The sequence below is a fragment of the Pseudorca crassidens genome, chromosome 17, assembly GCF_039906515.1.
Source record: "Pseudorca crassidens isolate mPseCra1 chromosome 17, mPseCra1.hap1, whole genome shotgun sequence".
Classification (NCBI taxonomy): domain Eukaryota; kingdom Metazoa; phylum Chordata; class Mammalia; order Artiodactyla; family Delphinidae; genus Pseudorca; species Pseudorca crassidens.
The window spans coordinates 76155157-76182300 of record NC_090312.1 but is presented as its reverse complement, the minus strand read 5'-3'; the positions used below and the strand labels follow the sequence as shown (position 1 = coordinate 76182300).

General features: G+C 42.2%; 1 protein-coding gene across 5 annotated transcripts in view; it reads right to left on the bottom strand.

Moving 5' to 3' along the window:
* The window catches only part of TTPA (alpha tocopherol transfer protein), a 63514-nt gene that overhangs the window by 8466 nt on the left and 27904 nt on the right, over positions 1-27144 (bottom strand). For 3 of the 5 annotated variants that reach the window (XM_067712232.1, XM_067712235.1, XM_067712234.1), the window contains 2 exons: positions 16440-16546; positions 4176-4329 (listed from right to left, as the gene is read on the bottom strand). In XM_067712232.1, coding sequence (XP_067568333.1) covers positions 4176-4329; positions 16440-16546 — 261 coding nt within the window. Of the gene's footprint in view, positions 1-4175; positions 4330-11874; positions 12109-16439; positions 16547-27144 lie in introns of those variants that run through there. The other 2 variants (XM_067712233.1, XM_067712236.1) reach the window with 1 other exon arrangement.

Below are 27144 nucleotides of genomic sequence, written 5' to 3'. Positions count from 1 at the left end.
TGGCTTGAACAACTGGGTAGAATGGTGGTACCATTTGTTGAGATAGGAAACACTGGAAGAAAAGTGTTGAGGAAGGAAGGATCATAGGCAGTTTTGAACACGTTAGAATGGTGACTGTGAGATGTCCAGTTGGATACAGCTGAGATCGGGAACTGGTCGTACGGAGCTTTGGGAACAAAGAGATAATGGGGGTGAAGATACAAATCTCAGAGTTTCTGTGCTTATAGGTCTATATAGCAGGGAGTACCATGGACTTATGTTTCTCTCTGTTATGGTAGAGAGGTAAGTAGCTTAAGAAGAGGAGGCTAAGGCCAATGTCCTAAGGAATTTCGGAATTTACAGTAGAATACGTAGTGCCAGCAAAGGAGACTAAGAAGAAACAGTCAGTTTAAGTTGGAGGAAAACACCAGGAGTATGTGGCATCAGAGAAGGGAGGCAAATACCTCAAAAAAGAGGAAGAGGTTTGCTATGTAAAGAGGTCAAGTGAAATAGCACTAAACACATCCACTAGATTTGGTGAAAAGGTCACCGATGATTTGCTAAGGTCATTTCACCAGAGAGGTGGCAGTGAAACCAGACCAGGGGGCGTTGAGAGGACCTGTGAGAAAATGTGGATGGTGAACATAACTAACTCTAAAAATGTGGCTAAGAATGAAGTGTGGGGAGACGGCTAGGGTGGAGGCTGGAGGGTCTTACGGGATTAAGGAGCTTTTGGATGGCTGATCCTAACAGATTTAAATGTTAATGGATAGTGTGTAATAGCAAGGAAAAATCTAGAGATGAAGAAAGAGGAGGGATAATTAGAGGTATTCCTAGAAAGGTACAATGGAATTGCCCTTTAGTTTTAAAAGCCTCAGATTCCTGGTAAGAATCTGAATAATCAATCCATGGATAAACCAGTTCACGTGTACTGTACGACTTCAGACACTGGCTGAAAGCTATAATGGTGCAAAATATGAACAGAATGACTGAAAGTCTGCAGTTCAGAAAATAGTGACTGACTTAAATTTCTGAGCCCACCAACATAGTTGTCTAGACCTGTGCTGTCCAAATAGTAGCCATTAGCCATATGTGGCTATGTAAATTTAAATTAATTAACATTTAAAATAATTACAGTAAATAAAATAAAAATTCAGCTTCTTAGTTGCGATAGCCACATTTCAAGTGCTCAACTGCTACGTGTGGCTAGTAGCTACTGAGAACAATTTCACCATCATAGAAAGTTCTATCAGACATTGCTGGTTTAGACTCTGGGCTCCTTTAAGGCAAAAGAAAAGATTGCCGTACATTTTTAATTCCTTCTCCAGCAACTATCTAACATTTATTGAGTGCTTAGTACATACAAGGTAATTTTCTAATTATATTTTATATATACTGTATTGCAAGATTTAATGCTCACAGAAACCCTATGAGGAAAGTTTCTGCTATGCCCATTTGACAGATGAGAAGATGGAATTATAGCTGCACAGCTTTCCATGTAGCTAGATGTAGCAGAGCTGGGATTCCGACCCAGGCAGCATGCCCTAGAACCTGTGTTCCTGAGAACCAAGCCAGTCAAAACTTAATGCTCGCTGCTGAATTTTACTTTTGCTGCTGTAGTACAGTAGTGAGTCTCAAAAGGCATAAGATTATATCCTTTGGCTTATAGGCCAATAATGGCAAAATTTTAGTTTCCCCTTGGGTTGTCCTGCTGGACTGGAGGAAAAGGTTCTGTGCGTTTTCTCACTGCTTACACTGCACAGAGATGGTACCAGGGAAGGAGTTATGCTAACGTTCTACCCAAAAAGCTCTACCACAGACTTCCTTTTTTTAGTTCCTCCCATTAATTCAATTAAATTTAGAAAATGTATAAATATAAATGTATCTTATTCTTTCATTTTACTCATAAAACTCTTCTGAGTTTCTCCTTTCGCCCTGGAGTAACATGTTATTCTACATAACACTCAGAAGATTTGCTGTATACTCTCCTGTCTGACCGTCACTAAATTGATATGTTTTCTTGATCTTAAAATCTCTTTGAGTTAAACAGTACACTTATAAATTAATAACTGCAAGAGGCTACAGGGAGATCAGCTCGGTGCTTTGTGACCACCTAGAGGGGTGGGATAGGGAGGGTGGGAGGGAGACGCAAGAGGGAGGAGATATGGGGATGTGTGTATATGTATAGCTGATTCACTTTGTTATAAAGCAGAAACTAACACACCATTGTAAAGCAATTATACTCCAATAAAGATGTTAAAACAAAAAGAGGCCCTCGCTAAACAATAGAAGACTGTTGACTTCTATTAGTTAAGGTGTTTCTGATCAAAGTAGCACATTTGCTTTTTCACTATTAAGGTCTCATTTTTACTTCTTAACATGAGGAGACCCCAAAAAACCTCCAGCCAGGCATGCAGAGCCAGGATACTCACAGAAGGAATCACCTGTAGGTTTCCATCTTGTGCTCCTGGGACCCCTGAGTAGGGTTGCTAGATAAAATACAAGAAGCCCAATTAAAGCTGAATTTCAGATAAACTGGATATATTTTTTTAGTCTAAGTATGCCCCATGCATACTAAAAAAAATCATTCATTGTTTACCTGAAATTCAAATGTAACTGGACACTGTAGCTTTCATAAAACAGTTTCACTTGCTACATAAAACACAGATACTTCGCTAAATCTGGCAACTCTAACCCTCAGGAACTCGGGGAACCTCATGCAACTTCCCATAACACCGGTGAGGCAACGACAGGACAGAAGAGCACCTGTAATATCTGGCTTACAGACAACGACTTCACGATTAACCCAGCTGTATTTGACACAGAAGCTGGAGCAGAAAAACAGAATCATTCTACTTAGTCTTCTGCTACCTTTTCAAGAACTGAATGCAGGATCTTCTTGCAAGACAGCCAAGTGCTGAGTTATAGGCAGGTATCTTATCTATAAGCAGGCAGGAAAAGCAAATCTATAAATATCTTTAAGTTCCCTAGAATATTTACAGATGTGAAAGTTTCCGTAAGAGGATAATTCATAAGATTCTGCTCATGAAATGTTGGTTATCTTTGTCATTCCAACCGGGCCAGGAAAGGATGCTGGGGACAGTGTGAACCCTCCGTTTCGTGCCATTTTTAATCACACACAGGTCGAAGGGAGGGGCAGAAGTTATAGGTTTCCAGCCTCCAGGAAACACTAGGAAGACCTAGGGGTGAAAAGAGGAAGCAGTGAAAAGAAAGAGCGGGGGCTTCCCTGGTGGCGCAGTGGTTGAGAGTCCGCCTGCCGATGCAGGGGACGCGGGTTCGTGCCCCGGTCCAGGAAGATTCCACATGCCGCGGAGCGGCTGGGCCCGTGAGCCATGGCCGCTGAGCCTGCGCGTCCGGAGCCTGTGCTCCGCAACGGGAGAGGCCACAGCAGCGAGAGGCCCGCTTACCGCAAACAAACAAACAAACAAACAAACAAAAAAGAAAGAGGGTAACGTGGAACAGGGGTTCTTTAATACTTGCCTGGGTGCTGCTTCCCACGGCCCCTTCCTCCCCTTCCTCCACCTGGAGAATGAGCCCCTCGCTCCGCAGCCTGGGGCAGGACCCAACCACCATTCACTCTGTCACTCACTCCAAAAATATCTCATAAATACCTACCATGTGCCACGCCCTGGTTTCGGTGCTTGGGAAACATCAGCGAACAGAACACAGACAAAATCTATGCTCTCGTGGAGCTTGTATTATTATAGTTCAGAATTCTTATTTGAATTTTTGAAACACTTTACCTTGATCTTTTTTACCTTTTCCACCTATTTCTCTTCTGTGTTTTCTTTTCCTCTTACTTTATATAGTTAACTGTGTGGAAGAATGGAAGTGGGATTTTCATTGGTTTTGGATAATTTTCTCACAACGTCCAGTTTTATTCTATTTGGGGGACCTTAAAGACTAAATGAGGGATGTCCCTGGCAGTCCAGTGGTTAAGACTCCAGGTTTCCAATGCAAGGGGCGCGGGTTCGATCCCTGGTTGGGGGACTAAGATTCCACATGCCACACAGCGCAGCCAAGAAAATATAAAAAATTTTAAAAAAATTTTAAAAAAGACTAAATGAAACCCAAGTTAAAACCTAAAAAGCTAAATTCTTAAATATGAACTCATGGAAGCTTCCGATATGGCAGTCAAGAAAAATAAAAAAGAGGAAGTGCTGTGTGTGACCTACCAATTCTGTAAATCAGAACTTTGCTGCCAGTGGGGTCTCGGGCTCTCAGGACGCCGACGTAGCCGGCCTTCAGAAGGCCAAGAACGCTTCTAGGATGGAGATCTGCACTTATTTCTGGACATTCTGCTCTCCACTTATAGTAGTTTTCCAGTAACTGGAAAATAAAATAAAACTTATCTACAGATAGCATACATGGTAAGCATTTTGTAAAAGCGATAGGAAAGTCTTGGCATTATGTAGGGCCCTTGCCATGTATTATGTCAGGATTCTAACCTGGGGTATCTTTTTAGCTGTAAAAGCTAAAAGCACACTTCATGCAGGATCTCAGGTGATAGGAGTTAGTCACAAATTCAAAGTTGAGGAATTTTTATTTGTCTCCTGTGGTAAAGAGTCTCCCAAAGATAGCTGTCAACAATGCCTCCCCTCCTGGTGTGCACATGTCATTCCTTCCACCAGCAGGTGGAGTCCATTTGATTCCTTCCTCTTGAAGCTGAGCTGGCCTCCTGTCTCGCTTTGATGGAAGTGACACCGTGCTTGGTTAAGAAGCCTGAGACCTTCTCTTTTTGCTTTTTGGGATCCAAAGACCATGTAGGATTATTAAATAATGAATCTCTGCAGAGAGAGGCCCTGGACGATGAGAGGCCATCTCAGATAGCCTGACCTCAGCCATGGTCCCATCTCATGCAACGTGGAGCACAGACGAACCATCCCCGCTGAGCCCTGCCCAAAGTGGCGCATTACAATAAACAGCCGTGGTTTAAGCCGCTAAATTCGGGGTTGGTTTGTTACTTAGCAATAGAAGGCTGAAACATCCACCTTTTAGTCTTTGTGAATAAGGAAGAAAAGAAATCAAGCAGATGAATTAACTCTACAAATGTTTTTGAGCATCTGCAATGTTCCACACACTTAGTGAGGCACTTGAGGTATAGCAGTGGGCAGAATAAAATCCCTGCTCTCTTTGGACCTCACCGGTTGGTGACAACTGGATCATACAGGCCATGCTATGTAGTGAAGGGCTTGATTCGCAGGCTGCTGCTGCTTCAGGAAAACCTTGACTCCACCACCTACTATCCATTCGGTCTTGGCATGTATTTAACTGCTCTGAGGTCATGTTTTCTCAACATGTGTCTTGCAGGGTGCTGGGTAAAGCATACATGGGCATAACGAGTGGTAGTCAGCCTTGCTGCTCTCTTAATAGGGAAAGTTATTTAGATTAATTGCTCATCCAAGCTTTTAGTGCAGGTTTATATTAAAGATAACTAAAAATTTTTGGTTTTTATTTTCTCTCCTAGAAAAAAGATACAAAGGAACATTTCTATACTGTACTAACAGAAAACAACAAAAATCGACCTTGTTAACGGTGGTATACACTCGGATAGCCTGTGGAACAGTCTGCCTGGATATTAGGTCTTGGCAAAATATGGTTTGAAAGCACCGCATTTTCTTTTTTTTTCCAAAAAAACCACCAATAATGGTTACTCTGCATTTACAAATAATACAAACATTGCCAGTGTATTGTGGAGAATACTGACATCAAATTACAGTTAAAATTTATTATATTTCAATTTACCTTTCCATGATTTTCAGCATTCTCAGTTTTTCTAAAACGACAGTATATTTGTTTTGAGTTTAAAGAAATCTATTAGCAATGTGGAATCAAAGTTCAGATGAAAGGAAAGGACAAATTTTGCATTTGAGAGACACTGGAATGAACATGAGAACTGTAATCACGAAGTAGTCATGATCTGGAGGAGAAACTGCAAAAACAAGTTTAAAAAACCAAGTAAAGGGTGAAATTCCAAGCCCTGGGGGACGTCAACGGCTGGGAATGGCTGGAGGAAGAGAGGATCTGGTTGGACCACAGAAGATCTGGCACCACAACGTACAGAAGGGAGGGAAAGGGATCTGTGTTGCTCTACTCCTCACTTCTTTCTCTCTGATACTGTTTCCCTCTCTTTCTCTTTCTTTCTCCCTGTCATTTCTGCATTTAAGAAACTTTCCCTAACGGTTAAAAAAAAAAGAGAATGTTACTAAGAGTTAAATGCAACAGAGAGGTTAGAAAGAAAAAAAGTCAGTAAATTTGCCAACAAAGAAATAATTGGTGACCTAAATAGCAGATTCCAAAAGCAGTAAGAAAAAAAGACACCTTGTAGATCCTGATATATTCATTCTCTTCTATAAGATGAATTTCTCTTCCTTCTCCTTTCTTAGGGGGCATCAGAATAAGTGTTACTAGCATTTTTAATGTTCATTACTTTTTTTATAGTTCCCTCAGATGGAAAACTAGTCCTTTTAATTCTAATTCAAGCAAAACACCAGAAGCAGCATAGGAGCTCCAATACAGAAATAACAATTTTATTTTCCCGTGGAATAATAAAAGTTATAGCTTCATTAACAGGGATCTTTTGGGGGCTTCCCAGGTGGCACAGTGGTTAAGAATCCATCTACCAATGCAGGGGACACGGGTTCAAGTCCTGGTCTGGGAAGATCCCACATGTCATGAAGCCCGTGCGCCACAACTACTGAGCCTGTGCTCCAGCGCCCATGAGCCACAACTACTGAGCCCATGCGCCACAACTCCTGAAGCCTGCACACCTAGAGCCCGTGCTCCACAACAAGAGAAGCCACCGCAATGAGAAGCCCACACACCGCAACAAAGAGTAGCCCCCGCTCGCCGCAACTAAAAGAAAGCCCGCACAGCAACGAGGACCCAACGCAGCCAAAAATAAATAAATTTATTTTTTTTAAAAAAAGGGATCTTTTAGGGAATAGAGGCAGGTTCCTCAGCTTATTGATCTCTGCAGAGTGCTGGGCACTTAGGAGATAGGTACATGTGTTGAACGAAAGAATAAATTAATACATGATTAAACCAGCTGGATCCACATGCTTGAAAAAAATGACTTTCATAAAGATGCACAAATTGCCCTCATACTTTTGACACTTGACTTTTGCAAACTGAAGGCTCTACACCCGGATCTTTGATTATTACTTTTCCACTGATAAATACATTCAAAAGTCTGGTTGACATAAATAAATTATGTAAATGACGTAAACTGCTACCAGCAATTCTCCAACAAACCACATAAAGTCCACGGCAGAAATAAAACTGCCTGCGGGTGAATATTCATTACCGAAAGGCACCTGTTTTGTACCACCACTAGCAATAAATAAATATAAAAAGTTACAGCTTATTTTAACTCTGCTTTGTAACAGAGTAGGTTTCTCCTTACATTTTTCGTGTACTTTCCAACAAAATTACAACCATATTTGTGCCACTTTTCTGGGGTTTAATGGCATCATTTCAATTCCCGCTCTCGAAAATTCTAAGAGGTAACTATTGTTACCCCATTTTATTGATAAGAAAACTAAACTGGAAGAAATTACACATTTGTTTCAGGGTAGTAGCTACCAGGAGCAGAGCGGAGTCTGAAACTGACACTTGATTCAGTGAATTTTACAAAAGAAGCTGCATTTAGTGGGAAATGAGCAGGGAGTGTCAGTGGAATTTTGAAAACACTGAAGTATTTAGGAAAACTATAAAAATAATTAAAGAATAAAAAACGTATCACATAGAGCAAAAATATAAGGAGGAATATTCACATGTGACAGATAAGATTCTATATATTCACAAGAATATATAGAATAGACAGAGGTTAACAGTTGGTTGTTTTAAACAGATGGGGCAAGTAGAGTTCACTTGAGAGTGCAGGCTCCCCTGAGCTCAGCTCAAGTTCAAATTCTTGCTCTACCCCTTCATAACTGCAATTTAGGATAGTTACTTACTCGTTACATCTCAGTTTCTTCTAAAATGAGAAAATAGTGAGATAATCCACGTAAACACTACTTACCAAAGTAGCTGGTACTCCCAAAGTTATTAGAATTCACAAAAGTCACTAATTTGTTATAATTTCAAATACAAAAACTAGCATAATGAGAAACTTCATTAAAACTGAGGGACTGGGCTTCCCTGGTGGCACAGTGGTTGAGAGTTCGCCTGCCGATGCAGGGGACAAGGGTTCGTGCCCCGGTCTGGGAAGATCCCACATGCCGCGGAGCGGCTGGGCCCGTGAGCCATGGCCGCTGAGCCTGCGCGTCCGGAGCCTGTGCTCCGCAACGGGAGAGGCCGCAACAGTGAGAGGCCCGCGTACCGCAAAAAAAAAAAAAAAAAAAAAACTGAGGGACTTATCAAGGTTTCTTCATACACTAAAACTATAGGGCTTTCATATTTTAAATAAAGGAGTGTAACTGAATTCACTGCCTCTGTGGAGGAAAATGAAAAAACAGTTTCATACTCTTAACTCTCCCTTTTTCCTTTCAAGTTGGCAGAAAAATAGGGCAAAGAGTTCACAGAAACTTGATTCCCATCCCGTAGATTTGGACACAGTCCTTAGCCAGCTCCTCAAGGACATGATGCAATGAAAACAATTCAGGAAAACAAATAATACAGGAAAAAAAATATACAACACAGAGGCTGGAGGTCAATTTTATTTTATCTTCTATTTAAACATGCTCCGGACGCGCAGGCTCAGCGGCCATGGCTCACGGGCGCAGCTGCTCCGCAGCATGTGGGATCTTCCCGGACCGGGGCACGAACCCGTGTCTCCTGCATCGGCAGGCGGACTCCCAACCACTGTGCCACCAGGGAAGCCCTAGACGTTACTTTTTTTAATTGGAGTAGAGTTGCTTTACAATGTTGTGTTAGTTTCTACTGTACAGCAAAGTGAATCAATTATACATATACATATATCTATTATTTTTTAGATTTTCTTCCCATTTAGGTCACCACAGATAACAGTAGAGTTCCCTGTGCTATACAGTAGGTTCTCATTAGTTATCTATTTTATACATAGTAGACATTATTTTAAAAAAGTAACCAAAACGGGGACTTCCCTGGTGGCACAGTGGTTAAGAATCCATTTGCCAATGCAGGGCACATGGGTTCGAGCCCTGGTCTGGGAAGATTCCACATGTCGTGGAGCAACTAAGCCCATGCGCCACAACTACTGAGCCTGCGCTCTAGAGCCGTTGAGCCACAACTACTGAGCCCGTGTGCCACAACAAGAGAAGCCACCACAATGAGAAGCCCGCGCACCGCAACTAGAGAAAAGCCCGCGCGCAGCAACGAAGACCCAACACAGCCAAAAATAAAATAAACTTAAAAAAATTTTTTTTAAAAAAGTAACCAAAATGAAATCTGTAAATCATACACTTTTAATTGTTAGTTACCTATAAATGTTTAATACCCCATTAGAGCTACACTTTTCATTGGACCTGAGATTTTGTCTTCATATCTAGTAGCTGCTGAGTAAGTATGAGGAGAGCTTAGTAGACATCTGATAAAAGAAAAGAAATAGGTAGGCTCCTATTTCATTCCTAATGTCAAAATGAAGTGCAGTAGATCGACAACTTCAACATAAAAAAGAGAAGTCATAAATTACTAGAGAAAATTTTGCATAAGGGAAGAGCTTATGAAACTAGAAGCAATCACAGAACAATCAAATCAATACATTTGATTACATAAAAACTTTAAAATTCTTCACAGAAAGAAAATAGCATTGACGATGTCAAAAGACGAACCGCAAACTAGGACAACAGCCTATTTTCTTTAATACACGAAGATATGAATAAAATGTTTTATATTTTATGTAAACAATGTGGAAGAAAATAGCAAAACAAGCAGTTAATTAGAAAGGAATTTAAAAATGATAAATATATGAAAGATGATTAACCTCACTTGTAATTAAATAAATGCATATTATAATAATAATGAGAACCAGTTCCTCATTATTATTATAGTAATGAGAACCAGTTCCTAGCAGGTTGACACACAGATCATAAATTTGTTGACACAGCATGGGTGATAATATGGGGAAAGACACCATTATGTATTGATAACATAGAAGTGATAAAATAAGTGCAAACACTTTGGAGGACAGTTGGTCTATTCATCAACACTGAAAATGCACATTGCATTTCATCCAGCAATTGTGCAAGTTCAACTTATCCTATAAGGATTTTCCTATTTTTGTATTGATACAATGAAAAAGACATACTAGAATACCCAGTTGGTGTGGAAGAAACCCTATGTGTCTTGGTTTCTGTGTTTTGTGAACTGTCAAGCAAATTGTAGAAATTCAAAAAATAATCGTTGAATGAAGGAATGAACAGCATGCACGGCAGCACTGCCAATGTCTGATGACAACTCCTATGTCCAATACAGGAGACTGGTTAATACATTTTAATATAATAAATTGAGACAATGCAATAGTACACAGCCCCCAAAAGAATAAGACACATGCTGAAACAGACTCATCTCTATGATAAATTATGTTAAAAAGGCAAAATGTAAAACACATACATATGCTTGTGCGACTGTAGATTACACCTGGAAAGGTAAGAGACAGGTAACAGTAACTGCCACTGGGTAGGAGGCTGGCAAGCTAAGGTATGGGGTGAGGAATTTTTTCCCTTAGAAAGTTACTTTTAGGAACTTGCTTTGCATTCTTTACTATTTATGGATTTTTTTTTTTTACCGTCTGTACTTCTTACTTTTTCAATTAAAAATTAGTTACCAACAACAAAAATCCTCATACTGAGACAGCTGGGACTCTGCACTCTAATACTTCCTCTGCCTCCTAGCTCGCCGTGTGACACTGAGCGAGCCACTTGGAGAAAGGGCTAGATCAAGTTCAACTGCTGAGCACTTCCTACGTGCCAGGCTCTGTGCTGGGTACGTCCTGTTCCGTTAAACTGGTTAATGTTCAGTCCTGGAAACCAGTCATCGCGGGAGGCCCTTTCACCGTTATTTAACAGGTGAGGATGCTGAGTCCAAAGTGCCAGAACTCAAGGTCGTACCCCTCTTTCTGATTCCTGTCTTCCCACCACCCTGCTCTCAACCAGCTGTCATAACACACCTGGAGCCACAGAAGAAGCGCCGGCCTTCCCTGGTGGCGCAGTGGTTGAGAGTCCGCCTGCCGATGCAGGGGACACGGGTTCGTGCCCTGGTCCGGGAAGATCCCACGTGCCGCGGAGCGGCTGGGCCCGTGAGCCATGGCCGCTGAGCCTGCGCGTCCGGAGCCTGTGCTCCGCAACGGGAGAAGGCGCAACTGTGAGAGGCCCGAGTACCGCAAAAAAAAAAAAAAAAAAAAAAAAAAAAAGAAGCGCCTCATCCGCATCCCCCCACTCAGAACACTCTGGACTGCTTTACCGTCTCGACACTTAAGTGTTACTATTAATAATACTCTTTTGCTAGGATTTGGCTTTAGATCTTCAGTTTTACTGGCAATTTCATTTCCCCCACCAAACGTCGAGTTACCTGCTAAGATGGAATAACTCTAGGCTTCCCACTTTTCAGCTGTCATTTTCTATCTCACCCTCTCTGCCGCGGAAAGTGAAGCATTTCCCCCAAACTTTATAGGTTCGGGAGACTCGTGCAGGGCAGAGTTCCAGTGCTTGGGGTCAAATGGGCCCTCTCCCTAGAAGGTTCCAGCTTTTTTCGAGGTTTCCCGTTTCCATGACCCAGAGAAACTGCAAGGACCAGCGCGGGAATCCTCAGAGCTCCCGCTTCCGCCGCGCGGTGCGCTCGGGCCGCGTCCCCGCCGAGGTCCGGCCGGCGAGCCGGGCGTCGGCGAGGGTCCGGGCCCAGCCGCGGCTTACCGGCCCGTCCCCCGGGTGCGGCCCGGCGGGGAGAACCCCTTACCCGCCAGGCCAGGTCCAGATCGAAGTCCCGGGCGCGCAGGAACCGCAGCAGGAAGGCGTCGCTGAGCGGCCGCCGCGCCAGCCGAGCGCCCGCTTCCCCAGCCCGGCGCCGCAGCTCGGCCAGGCTGGGCTGCAGCAGCGGCGAGTGGTCTGGCAGCCCGTTGAGCTGCGCCCCCGCCGCCGGCCCCGGCCGCGCCTCCGCCATGCCCGCCGCCCCGCTCCCGCCGCTGCCCGGGCGCCGGGGAGAGCTCGGGCCCGCCTCCGCTCCTCCTCCGCGGGCAGCCCGCGCACGCCCCCCGCCCGCCCCGCCTGCAGGGGTGAGCCCGGCCGCTCCTTACGCGGAACCATGTGGCAGCCCCGACGTGCTCAGCGTTCTGGAAGCTCCAGGTCGGAACCCCAGCCTTCCCAGTAAGGAAGGCACTGATGTTCGACGTCAAGGGGAAGATGACAAACTTTGTTTGCCTTAGTTGATTGTGATTGGTTGGGATGTGTTTTTTGTTTTTTGTTTTGCGGTACGCGGGCCTCTCACTGTTGCGGCCTCTCCCGTTGCGGAGCACAGGCTCCGGAGGCGCAGGCTCAGCGGCCATGGCTCACGGGCCCAGCCGCTCCGCGGCATGTGGGATATTCCTGGACCCGGGCACGAACCCGCGTCTCCTGCATCAGCAGGCGGACTCTCAACCACTGCGCCACCAGGGAAGCCCTTTTTAGGTTTTTTTTTTTTTTTTGGGGGGGGGATGTTTTCAGAATAGTCTGCTAGCGTACTTTGCTTTTTCCCCTCCCGCCCTTCCTTCCTTCCTCCCTCCCTCCTCCCTTCCTTCCTTCCTTCCTCCCTTCCTTCCTTCCTCCCTTCCTCCCTTCCTCCCTTTCTTCCTTCCCTCCTTGTCCTGAAAATGGAAGGAGCCTTAGAACCACCACTTCACGTCTTGGTGGCAGGCTCGCCGCGGAGCCCTTCTCCCTACCCCTTCCGCTTCACACCGACTCCTCACCTCAAACTGTGTTACAACAGTGGTTTCCAAAATACACATCCCAAAATGGCACCTTCACCGACTCACTGCTTTTCCCCTTCCTCCCAATCCAGGCAAAGTCTTCTCAGTTCTTGGCACTTTACTCTGTTAGTGACATATACCAATAAATGACTAGTAAGTGCCAAAAACAAATCTTTCTAAACACTCTATACTTCCTCTGTTATGCTTCACCACCATGTCTAGTCCCTCAGCAGAGAGTCCAGAATCCTTATGTGACCTCATCTAAGTGATCCTGGGTAATGAAGACGGAGCAGGAAAGTGATGTGGAAGCCAGAAAGGTCGGTAAGTTGGTCTTTTTCTTGATCTCTGCCCTATCCCAGAGTTGACCTGTTTCCCCAAGGGGGAACCCATGAGACGAATTATTATTGAATATATAGTATGCGACAGGTAAATACTAGAATCGCACAAATAAAACCAAATCTTTGCCTTTAAGATGTCCAGTGGCAGGTGAGAGAGACTGCCATTTCATTCATGAAAAGAATAGTTATTAAGCAGCTTCTGTGTCCAGAACTTGTTCCAGGTACCGAGGGTCCACCAGCAAACAAAACAGACAAAACCCTCGTCTTGGGGGCTTTGATTCTTGTGGAGGGAGATAGACAAGGAATGAGATAAACAAGCAATAAAAGAGAATATGAGAGGTGGTGATAAGTGCTCTGGGAAAACATAAAGCTGTGAAGAAGGATAGCACCTACAGTGATGTTTGAATCAACACCTGCAAGGGGTGAGTAGGCTGGACCAGGGATAGCCTGGACTAGGGATGGGGGGCGGGGTGGGGGGGACGGGTGGAGCAGGCTTGGGAAGCCAGCGGAATAAATCATCAGAATCCAGTAAATAAGCTGTGGTACTTACTTAAATGAGGGCTAGAGATTCCAAGTTTGATTTTTACTTGGAGTGAGATGGAAAGCTATTGGAGTAAAGGCTTACAATTCAACATGAAAACTGTCATGAAAGAGGCAGAGAGAAAGTGCTGTAGAGAACACAGAGGAAGCCTTCCTGACTCTGCCTAGGAGATCTGGGAAGGCTTCATAAAGAGGGGACATTTGCTTGGGCTTAGTGGACGCATTGGGAAAGTATGCCGGGTGAGGGCGAGAGGGGGAGATCAGGAAGAAAGTACTAGCCAAAAGGTGCAGACTGTGCAAAGCCTTACCTGGAGCTCTGACTAATGAAAACTACAAGGGACGCCAGTCTTTTCTAGTAGAAGAAAGAGTATACATAGCATATTTTCTTCTCTTTCAATTTTTTAAACACATTTTTCTACTTGTTCTTAGTAATTAGCATCTGATATTTTGAAATAGGGCAGGAAGTTTAGTGAGAGGGACTTCCCTGGCAGTCCAGTGGTTAAGACTCCATGCTCCCAATGAAGGGGGCGTGGGTTCGATCCCTGGTCGGGGAACTAAGATCTTGCAAGCCACTCAGCGTGGCCAAAAAAAAAAAAAAATGTTCAGTGAGAGGTCATGGACATAGCTATAGTATCATGGCTATAACATCCTTTTTTGGAAGTGAGCTATATGGGGTATGGAGTCCAATTTGTTTAGGTCTGCACTGGTAAAACTCTTATAAGATAAGCACAAAAGAAGGTTTATTGATTGATTGAGATTGATAAACATTAAACTCAGTGAAAATGGAACCAACATGGAGCCCAGATGGCTGTGAGAGACGGCTCCTAATAGCCAAGAGGTACAGTGGTAGCGGGGCATATCTGTGACCAAAATGTGAAGCAGTTCCAGTGCCTACAGTTAGTACCATTGAAGAAAGAGGAAAAGAGAAAGAAAAATAGATGGAGAAGTGGTAGAGTAGACTCCTACAGGAAATCTTGATTACTTTCTTTTTATAGATCTTTATTGGAGTATAATTGCTTCACAGTACTGTGTTAGTTTCTGTTGTACAACATTGTGAATCAGCCATATGCATATCCCCATATCCCCTCCTTCTTTCGTCTCCCTCCCACCCTCCCTATCCCACCCCTCTAGGTGGTCACAAAGCACCAAGTGGATCTCCCTGTGCTATGTTGCTTCTTCCCACTAGCTATCTATTTTACATTTGATAGTGTATATATGTTGCTGCTACTCAAACTTCACCCCAGCTTCCCCCACCCCGCTCCGTGTCCTCAAGTCCATTCTCTATGTCTACATCTTTATTCCTGCCCTGCCACTAGGTTCATCAGTACCATTTTTTTTTTTAGATTCCATATATATGTGTTAGCATATGGTATTTGTTTTTCTCTTTCTGACTTACTTCACTCTGTATGACAGACTCTAGGTCTATCCACCTCATTACAAATAGCTCAATTTCGTTTCTTTTTATGGATGAGTAATATTCCATTGTATATATGTGCCACATCTTCTTTATCCATTCATCTGTCAATGGACATTTAGGTTGCTTCCATGTGCTGGCTATTGTAAATAGTGCTGCAATGAACATTGGGGTGCACGTGTCTTTTTGAATTATGGTTTTCTCAGGGTATATGCCCAGTAGTGGGACTGCTGGGTCATATGGTTGTTCTATTTTTAGGTTTTTAAGGAACCTCCATACTGTTCTCCAAAGTGGTTGTATCAACTTACATTCCCACCAATAGTGCAAGAGGGTTCCCTTTTCACCACACCCTTTCCAGCATTTGTTGTTTCTAGATTTTTTGATAATGGCCACTCTGACTGGTGTGAGGTGATACCTCATTGTAGTTTTGATTTGCAGTTTTCTAATAATTAGTGATGTTGAGCATCTTTTCATGTGCCTCTTGGCCATCTGTATGTCTTCTTTGGTGAAATGTCTATTGCAATCTTGAGAAAGAAAAACGGAACTGGAGGAATCAGGCTCCCTGACTTCAAACTATATCACAAAGCTACAGTAATCAAGACAGTATGGTACTGGCACAAAAACAGAAATATAGATCAATGGTATAGGATAGAAAGCCCAGAGATAGACCCACACACATATGGTCACCTAATTTACGACAAAAGAGGCAAGAACATACAATGGAGAAAAGACAGCCTCTTCAATAAGTGGTGCTGGGAAAACTGGACAGCTACATGTAAAAGAATGAAATTAGAACACTATCTAACACCATACACAAAAATAAACTCCGAATGGATTAAAGACCTAAACGTAAGACCAGACACTATAAAACTCTTAGAGGAAAACATAGGCAGAACACTCTATGACATAAATCACAGCAAGATCTTTTTTGACCCACCTCCTAGAGTAATGAAAATAAAAACAAAAATAAACAAATGGGACCTAATTAAACTTAAAACCTTTTGCACAGCAAAGGAAACCATAAACAAGACGAAAAGACAGCCCTCAGAATGGGAGAAAATATTTACAAATGAAACAACAGACAAAGGATTAATCTCCAAAATATACAAACAGCTCAAGGAGCTCAATATCAAAAAAACAAACAATCCAATCCAAAAATGGGCAGAAGACCTAAACAGACAGTTTTGCTAAGTAATGCAGACCATCCTTCTGTCTTTCAACAATGTATCTTAGATCTGAAAAAGCATTTTAGAATTCCTGGCATGAGTTTTCTGGAGATGTTACTCACTCTTTGTTTTGAAGTGTCTTCACTCATATGTTGCTCTGGCAAGCTCACCTGCTTCCTGCACATACATCCAGGCCTCTGATACAAAGATTCCAGAGGGGTTTCTGGAACTAGTGGCATAAGGAAACGAAAACAAAAAATGGAAGGAAAATTAGTTAATATTTGTACAACTAACTTACAGTTTACTCTGAAATTATTTAGCAACTATTTATTAACATGTAATAATTCATAAGTATACCAATTATTTTACTTTCAGCTTCACAAGAAAGACATAAATACTATTTATTATCATTAAGAGATAACTTCCGAAAACGTACAATTATGACTCTCATACAGATATAAAAATGAACGTGTGTTAAGGATTTTTTATTTAACTTGTAAGCAGGGAACCAGGCAGATGTTATGAGGCTCAAAGGAGAAATCAAAATAGCACACATTTACATGGAATAAAGGATGTTGAAATGAATGTGCAAATGGAGACAAAACTAACTTCTTCCACCGTGAAGGGAGGAGGCCAATTGAAACTCTACCAGGTAGGGCAGAATTTGCATGCTTTTAGGTAGCTGTCATTGCCATCAGTGAGCTATAATTTATGGTGTTGTGAAATAACCTAGATAGAATCAGAATCAGATCATTCAGAGGGAGTGCTCTGGAGTCCATACAGTGCACAGTTTTCCCCTGAAGCACAATTTTATCCTACATCACTTGGAATGATGTAAATTTATTTTAAAAATTTTAAAGTAATGTTTATGGTGGAAAATTTTAAACAGAAAGAGACTACTAGTGAACGCTAATGAACAGGCTGCTGCAGCAATCAATGAGATTTTGCCAGTCTTGTTTTATCGGTCTCCTCTGCTTTTATTTATTTATTGATTGATACTTTTGGCTGCGTTGGGTCTTTGTTGCTGCACACGGGCTTTCTCTAGTTGTGGCGAGCAGGGGCTGAGCAGCCTCAGTAGTTGTGGCGCACAGGATTAGTTGCTTCACGGCATGTGGGATCTTCCCGGACCAGGGCTCGAATCCGTGTCCCTTGCATTGGCAGGTGGGTTCTTAATCATTGCACCACCAGGGAAGCCCTCCTCTGCTTTTTTAATAAACTGTAACATTTTAAATATTACCTACATTTTAAAGGATCATTTTCCTGGTAAATACTTAAATGTGCATTTTTTTTTCTTTCTATTACATTATCAAAATACCATTTTTCACACCTAAAAAAATTAGCAACAATTCCCCAATATCATCTAATACCCGGTCTATATTCAAATTCCCCTGCTTGTCTCAAAAATATCCCTTTTAGTCTATTCAAATTAGGATACACCTAAATGCACACACTTCATTTGGTTGGTTGGCCTAAGTGTAAAAAGTAGCTCTCCTCTTTTTTTAAAAAAAAATTAAATACTTTGTTGGAGTAACCAGGTCAATATTCCTTAGGATTTACCACATTCTAGATGTGGTGGGTTGCTTTTTTGTGGTATCATTGAATTGTTCCTCTTTCCCCTGCATTTCTTATGATAAGTGTTAGGTGAGTCCATGCGGGTTGTGAAAGAATTCACAGAAGTATTAACAAGGGAAGAAAAGAAAGTTTTTATTCACTTTGCAAGGGAGGAAAGGGGCCAGACGCACAGAGTGGCGTTGACCCCAAATGGTGGGGCTTTGAGTCTTTTATTGGGTTTCAAAGAGCAAGGTGCAGCAGGGAGGGGTGGTTCACATCTGTTCTGGTCCACAGCTGTATCTGCACTGGCTGTGCTTCTACAGGATGTGCTGAGAATCTGTAACTTTTTGTCTTCAGTAATTTTCCAGTCCTTAGATGTCTGAAAGAGACTTGATAGTGGCCCTTGACAGATGCTACTCTATTCTGAACAGTGTTAGATGGGTTTACAATAAGTAGATCTAGATGTTTGATTAGATTTAGGTAGTCTTACTCTGGGAAGACTATTTCATGAGGTGACTCTTCCTTGGATCTTTGCATCTTCTTTGCATAATATCCGTGTGGTCCATTTGGTTTACGGTACTGATTGATTAGCTGGTTTAGATGCTGTCACCCCAATCCATCCATTTTAAAGTTTTCCATTTCCCTTTTACCCAGTAGTTTTGCATTTGCTGATGACAATCTGTGCTTAGGCCCATTACTTTATTAGGGATTGCAAAATGGTCATTTTCTATCTTACCGTTCTCTCCTAATTTATTAGAAAGAATCTTTCTGTGAATAGGAGCTTGCCGTTATCAACTATTTCGTTAACTTGAAATTTAGTTTTTATGGGAAAGGTAAGATAAATGCTTGACTGTTCTCATTAACTGGTTGGCAATATTTACTAAAGCTGAAAATATTCATGCCTTATGACCAGCACTTTCACTCTATGTATATGCACATATATTCATATGTATAACATGGGTGTAACAAAATGTGTCTATATATGTAGAATACATATATTCAACAAAGAGTACCATATGTTCAACAAAAAAAAAATGTAAAAAAATGTTTGTAGGAGCTCTATTTGTTGTATCCCAAGTTGGAAGCAATGAAACTGTGGACTTAAAAAATTATTCACAACCTAAAATTTGAGAGTTATATTTCATTTGGAGGGAATTTTTAGGACATCAAGCCCAGGAGGCAGCATCTCAAGTAACCCGGAGAAAACTCTCCGAGGAGACAAGGCGACTGGGGAGTCAGGTTATACAGAAGTTTTGCAACAAAGGGCGGGTCGTTGGGAACATCAAAAGATTGTTGTTGTTAGACCTGCGCGGTCTCCTAGGAGTTTCGACTCGCCCAGGAAACAACAAGAGTCGGAAGTCGATGCAAAACGCAAGAGGTTTATTGAAGGCCGGTGCACCGGGGTTCCTTGGTCCTCACGCAGGAGGTCGAAGAAGGAACCCTTTTGGGCGCGAATATGTCAGTTTTATAGGTTCCCACTTCCCCGTATGTAAATTATAGATTTGGTTGTGTTCTCCTGCTGATTGGTCCCGGCTTAGGCTCGGACCAGAGAGGGAACTTGTCCCCAGCTGCCTGATTGGTCTTTGACAGACACCTTTTTTACATTTTGTTATCTCCCTCCTTCTCGGAAGGGGGCCGGACATCCTGGAAATTCACCCATTGTCTAAGAAGCCCCTATTGTCTGGAGAGTTCTTAATCATTAGCTGGAACAATGTCCCTCGAGTCCCACATTGTAAATTAAAGAAAACCAGATATCCCAAGTTTAGGAATTTAGCACTTTTCTATGTATGGGAAGACGCAAGAGTCTGGTCTCACTGAAATCCTTCCTTTGATATGCACCTCAGCTATCTGGGGTCAGTATCCTGTATTTTCACATCCTAGGTTTCCTCAGGGCTCGCCATAGGGAGTGGCTGCAGTCTGATGGCTGCTAGATGGCAGGTATTCTTTCCTTCCGGAATTTCCTCAGAGCTCACAGACTCACGTTGGAGGGCTGCAATTGCTGATGACTGTGAAATCCTTTGCTTATTGATATGGCAGGAAATATTCCATTTCTCGAAACTGTCCATCAACAATAGGGGGGATGAATAAATTTTGGTATATTCAGACACTCAAGCACTCTATATAATGAGAATGAACAAACCAACCACACACAGCGTGGATGCATCTCACAAACATAGGTAGAGCTAGAGAAGGCAGGCACAAAAGAGTTCATGCTGGATTGTTCCATCGATAACAAGCATAAAACCTGGCAGAACTACTGTGTATTAGAAACGTGGGTCCCCACGGGGGGCAGATGGTGATTGGACAGGCACAAAGGCGCTCGCATTCTTGCTCATTTCTACTGGAGTGTCTTGGTTTCTAGGTGTCTTTAGTGAACAGAAGCAGAAAGTGCATTGTTTTAAAGCAGAAGATGTTTCATGAGTCCAGACCTATTTTTCCCAAACTGAAGCTTGCCATGGTGTTACTGACCTTTGATTTTATATTTGTAACCCTGTTCCCTTACACTGGATATCTTACCACTTACTGATATTGACATACTTAGATGTTTTAATCATATAATTTACATGTAAAAGTTTAAAATTAGCAGTATCAATAATACTGTTAAAAAATAAGATCACTGAACGCTGTTAAAGATTTCCTTGTGGTCCTTTTTGTCCTTAGGATATGTCTGTGGGGAAATTAAACTTGCCTGGATTGCTTGTTGTTTCTATAAAAAGACCTTGGCTCACAGAAACATCTTTACATACCATGAGGATTAGATTATGTAGCAGTGTGTCTAGTTAATTGCTCTGACCTGAAAGGATAGGAAGACTTCTCTAATCTCCTGGAGAAAGCCAGATGACCACATCTCAGTCCCTAGGTTAAGTCCCCACAGTGCCAGGAAGACTGGAATGGCTATCCCAGAATGAGGAGACAGCTCTAAATAGTAGAAGCTGAGAATCAAAGGGAGTAGATCTCTTTGGCTCCTGGGGAGATTTTATATACATACCAAAGGTCTGGAGGTCTAAGGAGGAGACCCTTTTAGGAGGGGTGGAGGACAACCTCCTTTTATGCAAAGATAAATCATTTTTCCTCAACACTCCTTAGTAGGGGTGTTTGGCCACTCATGTAGGAAAATTATCCTTTAGTATTCATCAAGTTGCCCTGGGGTCAAGGAATGGGACAAGGGGAACCAACCCACTTAATTTATTGTAAATATTTAGTAAGAACTCTGTTTCTGACCCAAAACACCTTGTGTGTACAGGATAAAATGAATAAAGATGAATAATAAAAACCTTTTTTTATTTTTCCAACTATATCTTATTAGGGATATACAGTCAAAATACTTGCGTTTTAAATTCACTTAAGAAATGCTGTTTTCTGTGGGGTTATGCGACCAATTTAATACAGGAGTTTATTTGTCCGCTCCTCCTATTTCCAAATAAGGTCATGGTCTGAGTTCTGGGAAGGACATGAATTTTGGGTGGACACTAAACCAGTACCAAACCTGAGGGTGGTAATGACTTTGTTTTCCACCTCTTCACTGTTGTAAATAGTCCCTTTGTTAAACTATATCCTAAATTATCCAATTTGAGTGTGCCATCTGTTTCTGGTCAGAACCCTGTCTGACCAACCAGTGTGGCATATTAAGACAATCAAGGTGTCTGGATGAAGTAAGAAAGCAAGAGAGTTTGCACAGCCCCGGGTGAGATCTGGATCCCAGCTGCCTAAAGGCAGTTGCTTCTGATTATCTTCACTGATAGGGGCTTGGAGAGCCCTTTTTCTTAGGTCAATAGCACAATGTTTATTTGCTCCTGTCAAGAAACCACATCTTGGAACCTCAGCTATAACTGGCATCACCACCTGCTCACGTTTGTAATAATTCACAGTCACCTTCTAAGAACCATTTGGCTTTTGCTAACTGAAGGAGCAAGTTAAATAGCCCCAATTTCTGCAGTTACCTAGGGATGTGGTCCTGCTTCTGGGTTACTACCTTGGAGATAATACCAGAGATTGGCATTGGGGGTGGGTGGAGAGAGAGAGCAAGGTGGTCCGTTTTGAGGGATTCTTTTTTGCTCTTTCTACTAAAATAGCACGTACTCCATGGGTCATGACCGATATGACCAGATACCAAATATGCTTATTCCCATTATCTATTCTGCGAGTGAGGAAATGACCATAGAATCAGTCTTCTATCCCATCAGATTCACTAAAATAAACTCAGGTCAAGACTTCATCTATCACTTATCTCCATAAGCCTCATTCTGATGGAAACCATAGAGGTATTTTGGGGCTCTGGGGATTAGCTTCATAATATCTGGGAGCGCTTAGAAGCTCAACGTGGTCCTTTTTCTCCATTGCTCTGTTACTCTGATAGATAGCTTCAGGTCCCTCTGGGCTTGATCTGGGGGAAAGACTTGTATTATACACCTGTTGCAGAACAGGGAATGTCCCAGAAGGACCTAGCTTCCCCCTCAATCAAGTATCCCCACGTCTGTGGACTGTGGACTGAGGGTGTAAACTGGGTACTTACTGGTCCATTCCTGTGGTGAGGGAAAAGGACCTGGGCTTTGGAGTCAGAAAGCCAGAGTTGGACCCTGATTCTGTTTGGCAGCAGACGTGACCCTGAGGAAGCGCCTGGCTCCTCTCTGAAAGGGGTTCCTTTGATTACCTCATTGGGATGTTGCAACGGTCAAGTCAAATGAAATAATATAGGTGAAAGTGTGTTGTAGTAACTACAGATGCAGGGTATCAAAAGAGCATCCTTATGTTTGTTCAAGATCTGTTCATTGTCAGGTTCATTACGTGTATCACATATATTTAATATATACTTATGTAGATTATATGTCATTATTATTAAGTTTTTTGCTTCAACGTGCCAAAATGCTCACACACATTCTTTGCTTTGTGACTCTGGCACTGAGTTCTAACTGAACTGATTACTAATTTAAATCAGCTAATTTTGTGTCTGCTACTTTGCTACCCACGTCGCCAAGTGAATTTATCTCAGGATCACATGTAGTCTCTTCTGATTACTGTCCTAGTGACCTTAAATACCGACACCTAATTCTAGCCCAAGTCCCTGACCCTCATTTCATTCCTTCTGAGGCACACATTTTTCATCTCTGAATTTGGGATACATGTAAATGGCTTCTTACAATTGCTATTGTCCAGGCCACGGTTGTGACACAGTAGATGTTGCCTGCACACCACAAAAAGGCACGCATTAAGACTTACAGAGGGAGTGTGCATGACGTGGAAGCAATCTGAAGATAAAATAGTGGTGCAAACTTTTTTGTGTGTGGAAAAATATACATAAGAAAATATGTATCAGGTCAATCATTCATAAGTGTACGATTAGGTGGCATTAAATACACTCACAAGGTATTCACCACTACCTCTTCTTCAAACTTTTTCATTACCCTCAACCAAAACTCGGTACTCAGTAAATAATAACTCTTCTCCCCACCAGCCCATGTAACATAATGTTTTCAAGGTCCATTCACGTTGTAGCAAATATCAAAATTGCATTTCTTTTTATGGCTGAATAGTATTTCATTGTATGTATCTACTACATTTTCTTTATCCATTCTTCACTTGATGGGCACTTGGGTTGCTTCCGTCTTTTGGCTATTGTGAATGATGTTGCTATGAGCTTTGCTGAACAAGTATTTGTTTGAGTCTCTACTTTCAAGTCTTCTGGATATATACCTAGGAGTGGACCTTCTGCACTGTATTGTAGTCCTATGATTAATCTTTTGAGAAACCACCAAAATGTTTTCCACAAAGGCTGCAGTTGGTGCAATCTTTTATCCTCTGTCAACCAAAAGATCAGGGGTACAAACCAAAAGGTCATGGGCAGGAGATGGGGGCATTGGTGAATCACATGTAATTATCAACATTCCTAATGTCAAAATAAAGTAGTTCTACTAAATTGTAAACCTGGCTTAGAGTCCAGAACAAACGAGGCTTAGTTCTTTCGAGGACTCTTTTTTTTTTTTTTTTTTTTTGCGGTATGCGGGCCTCTCACTGTTGTGGCCTCTCCCGTTGCGGAGCACAGGCTCCGGACGCGCAGGCTCAGCGGCCACGGCTCACGGGCCCAGCCGCTCCGCGGCATGTGGGATCCTCCCGGACCAGGGCACGAACCCGCGTCCCCCGCATCGGCAGGCGGACCCCCAACCACTGCGCCACCAGGGAAGCCCTCGAGGACTCTTTTAACAAATGTTGCATTTTAATGCCAGAGGGGAATAATAATTGTATAGAAAACCATGGACATGGATGACTGTCAGTTAAAGAGTGATACAAAAGAGATCGTCCCTGGGTGTGAAGATGTTTTAGGAATGCATTAACCGAAGTATTTGGTTCACATCATCTTTCATTGAAGCTACAGTGCCATGTATTGTAAGACTACATTTCTTATATATGTTATAAAAGTAAAGACATTGAACTACGATGCATTGCTGTGGCAACACTGATTACAATATACTTACTGATTTCTGCAATGTAAAAATATTTTTTAAAAAGTCTTAGACTCACTGAAATGCAGTATTTTGCTTTTTTTAAAATTATTTTATTTTATTTTTAGCTGCGTTGAGCGTTTGTGGCTGCACGCAGGCTTTCTCTAGTTGAGGCGAGCGGGGGCTACTCTTCCTTGTGGTGCGCGGGTCTCTCATTGCGGTGGCTTCTCTTGTTGTGGAGCAACGGGCTCTAGGTGTGCGGGCTTCAGTAGTTGTGGCTCACGGGCTTAGCTGCTCTGCGGCATGTGGGATCTTCCCAGACCAGGGATCGAACCCATGTCCCCTGCGTTGGCAGGCGGATTCTTAACCACTGTGCCACCAGGGAAGTCCCAGTATTCTACTTTTTAATGTATTTACAAGAGTTGTTGAGTGGTATATGATAATAATATTTATCTAAGTCTAAAATAGTTCTTTCTATAAATATAAAATATTTGGGTGATAAGAAAGCAGTGTATCATAATGTTTTTCTAAGTAATATACAAAATAATGCTGCCATTTACAATCAATGGCATCTTAGGTTTCATAAATAAAATATCAGCTTTATCTGTGCTTTTGATTCTGTTCACTCCCTTCTTCTAGACTTGAATTATGACTCCTGCTTACCAGGAATATCCATCCCTGTTTTGACCTTTCATTTAAGAGGTACAGGGCTTCCCTGGTGGCGCAGTGGTTGAGAGTCCGCCTGTCCTACAGTTATTATTTAACATCAGATTAAGAATAGGAAAAGAAAAAAAAGCTAATTTGTCTTTTTTCATAGATAAATGTTAATACATAATATTCCTGTTACATGAAAATTATTTATATAGGTGGCCTCATTCTGGAAACAGGAATAAATGTCTGTATGTGAAGTTTTTAGAAGGAACGAGGCAATCAGGCACCCACAGTCAGTTTACTTAATGGTGGCCTTTAGTACACTACCCAGCATTGTAAATAACCAAAAACCAACTCCAGAGAGTGTTTACCTAGCCTTGCCCTGTGAGTTAGTTCTGGAAATCAGTTATGCAAATTAACCAAGTTCAAATAGTATTTGCTTCAGTTTGTACTACATGAAATTTGAATTTTCATAATTCAAATGTTTCCAAAATGTATTTCTATAAAACTTGATATTCATGCATCTCTAAGAAGCTTACGTAAACTGTAATTAAAAAAAAAGATGAAGGGAATTGATTAAAAAGGAAGATGTAAATGATTGCTGATAAAAGCATTAGGAAATCAACCTAAGTTTCTGGTGGGAGGGTAAACTGGCACAACCTCTCCAGATCGTTTGGCAATCCACATTCCTGAAAAAAAAATGTCCCGAAAAATGCCCTGGGGAAAAAAAGAAAAAAAGAGGAAATAATTGCTTAAGAGTACAAAGATCTACATAAAAGAATGTTCATTTGGGGGGTGGTGAACTCCAAGATTTCTCACTAAATATTTAAATGTTAAAGCCCCAAGGCTCTGCTGTGGGGTCCCTCTAACTGGACGTAACAAATGGGAGAGGAGGCATCCTCCTGGCTCCGGCCCCAGGCGGGCGGGCCGTGCTGTGCTATCCATGAGAGGCTGGGACCATGGCAACGAGAATGTGCCCAGAGCACACCTGGCGGGGTGGGTACCAGATGCTCAGGCAGAGTGCTTGAAGCAGCGATTGTCTGGTTGAGCCAGCAGAGAGACAGTGAGGGCAGCCGCCCCTGATCTGTGAGTGTGTGTATACCTGCCTGGGCCTCTCTGAAATACCTAGTTGGAGGGAGGACTTTTTGCGGGAAGGGAAGATTCAGGTATTAATACGATATGACCTAATTTTTATCTAAAAACAGGGCAGAGCTGGAGATATGGGAGTTGCATGCTTTAGAGTTTTAAGTATACAACTAGCAATCACAGATTTACATTTTTGGATTCGACTGTCTCTCATTCAGTAAACAGTTGAGCACCTACTATGTGCCGGAAATGCTTCTAGACTCTAGGGCCACAAATGTTGGGGATCTGTCATTCTCCTTTTAGAAACTGACTCTAAATTAATAGTATATTAAATTGCTTTTTGTTGTAGATAGATCACATTACCCAGACATGGAAGTTGAAAAAAACTTTTAAGCTAAAAGAAATAGTAACAGTTTGAAAATTCCAAATCCTGCTATTGACCAATATTATTATTGAAAAAATATATGTAAATATAATATCATTTATTCAAGTTTTGAATATTTTATTTTTCCTATGGACACAGGTAGTACATGCCTTGAACATTAGAAAATAATCTAAGAATTCAAATTTATTGCCCCCAAAATTGATATTTTTAAAATGAAAATACTTATGATCAGAACTGAGCAGAAGATTTATGAACATATTATCACAGATTCAAATTATGATTCTTGTGTATTCTAATATTTACTATATGATGATCGATGTGATGAATGACGCTTGTGTTTCATTTCAGGACAAACCTTATCTAGGCTGTCGAATATACTTTAAAAACTGCAATCCGGGCTTCCCTGGTGGCGCAGTGGTTGAGAGTCCGCCTGCCGATGCAGGGGACACGGGTTCGTGCCCCGGTCCGGGAAGATCCCACGTGCCGCGGAGCGGCTGGGTCAGTGCCATGGCCGCTGAGCCTGCGCGTCCAGAGCCTGTGCTCCGCAATGGGAGAGGCCACAACAGTGAGAGGCCCGCGTACCGCAAAAACAAAACAAAACAAAACAAAACTGCAATCCCATACGTTTCTTTATAGGCCTTAAATTTTTTTCAGTATATATTTTTTTTGGCCACGCTGCATGGCTTGTGGGATCTCAGTTTCCTGACGAAGGATTGA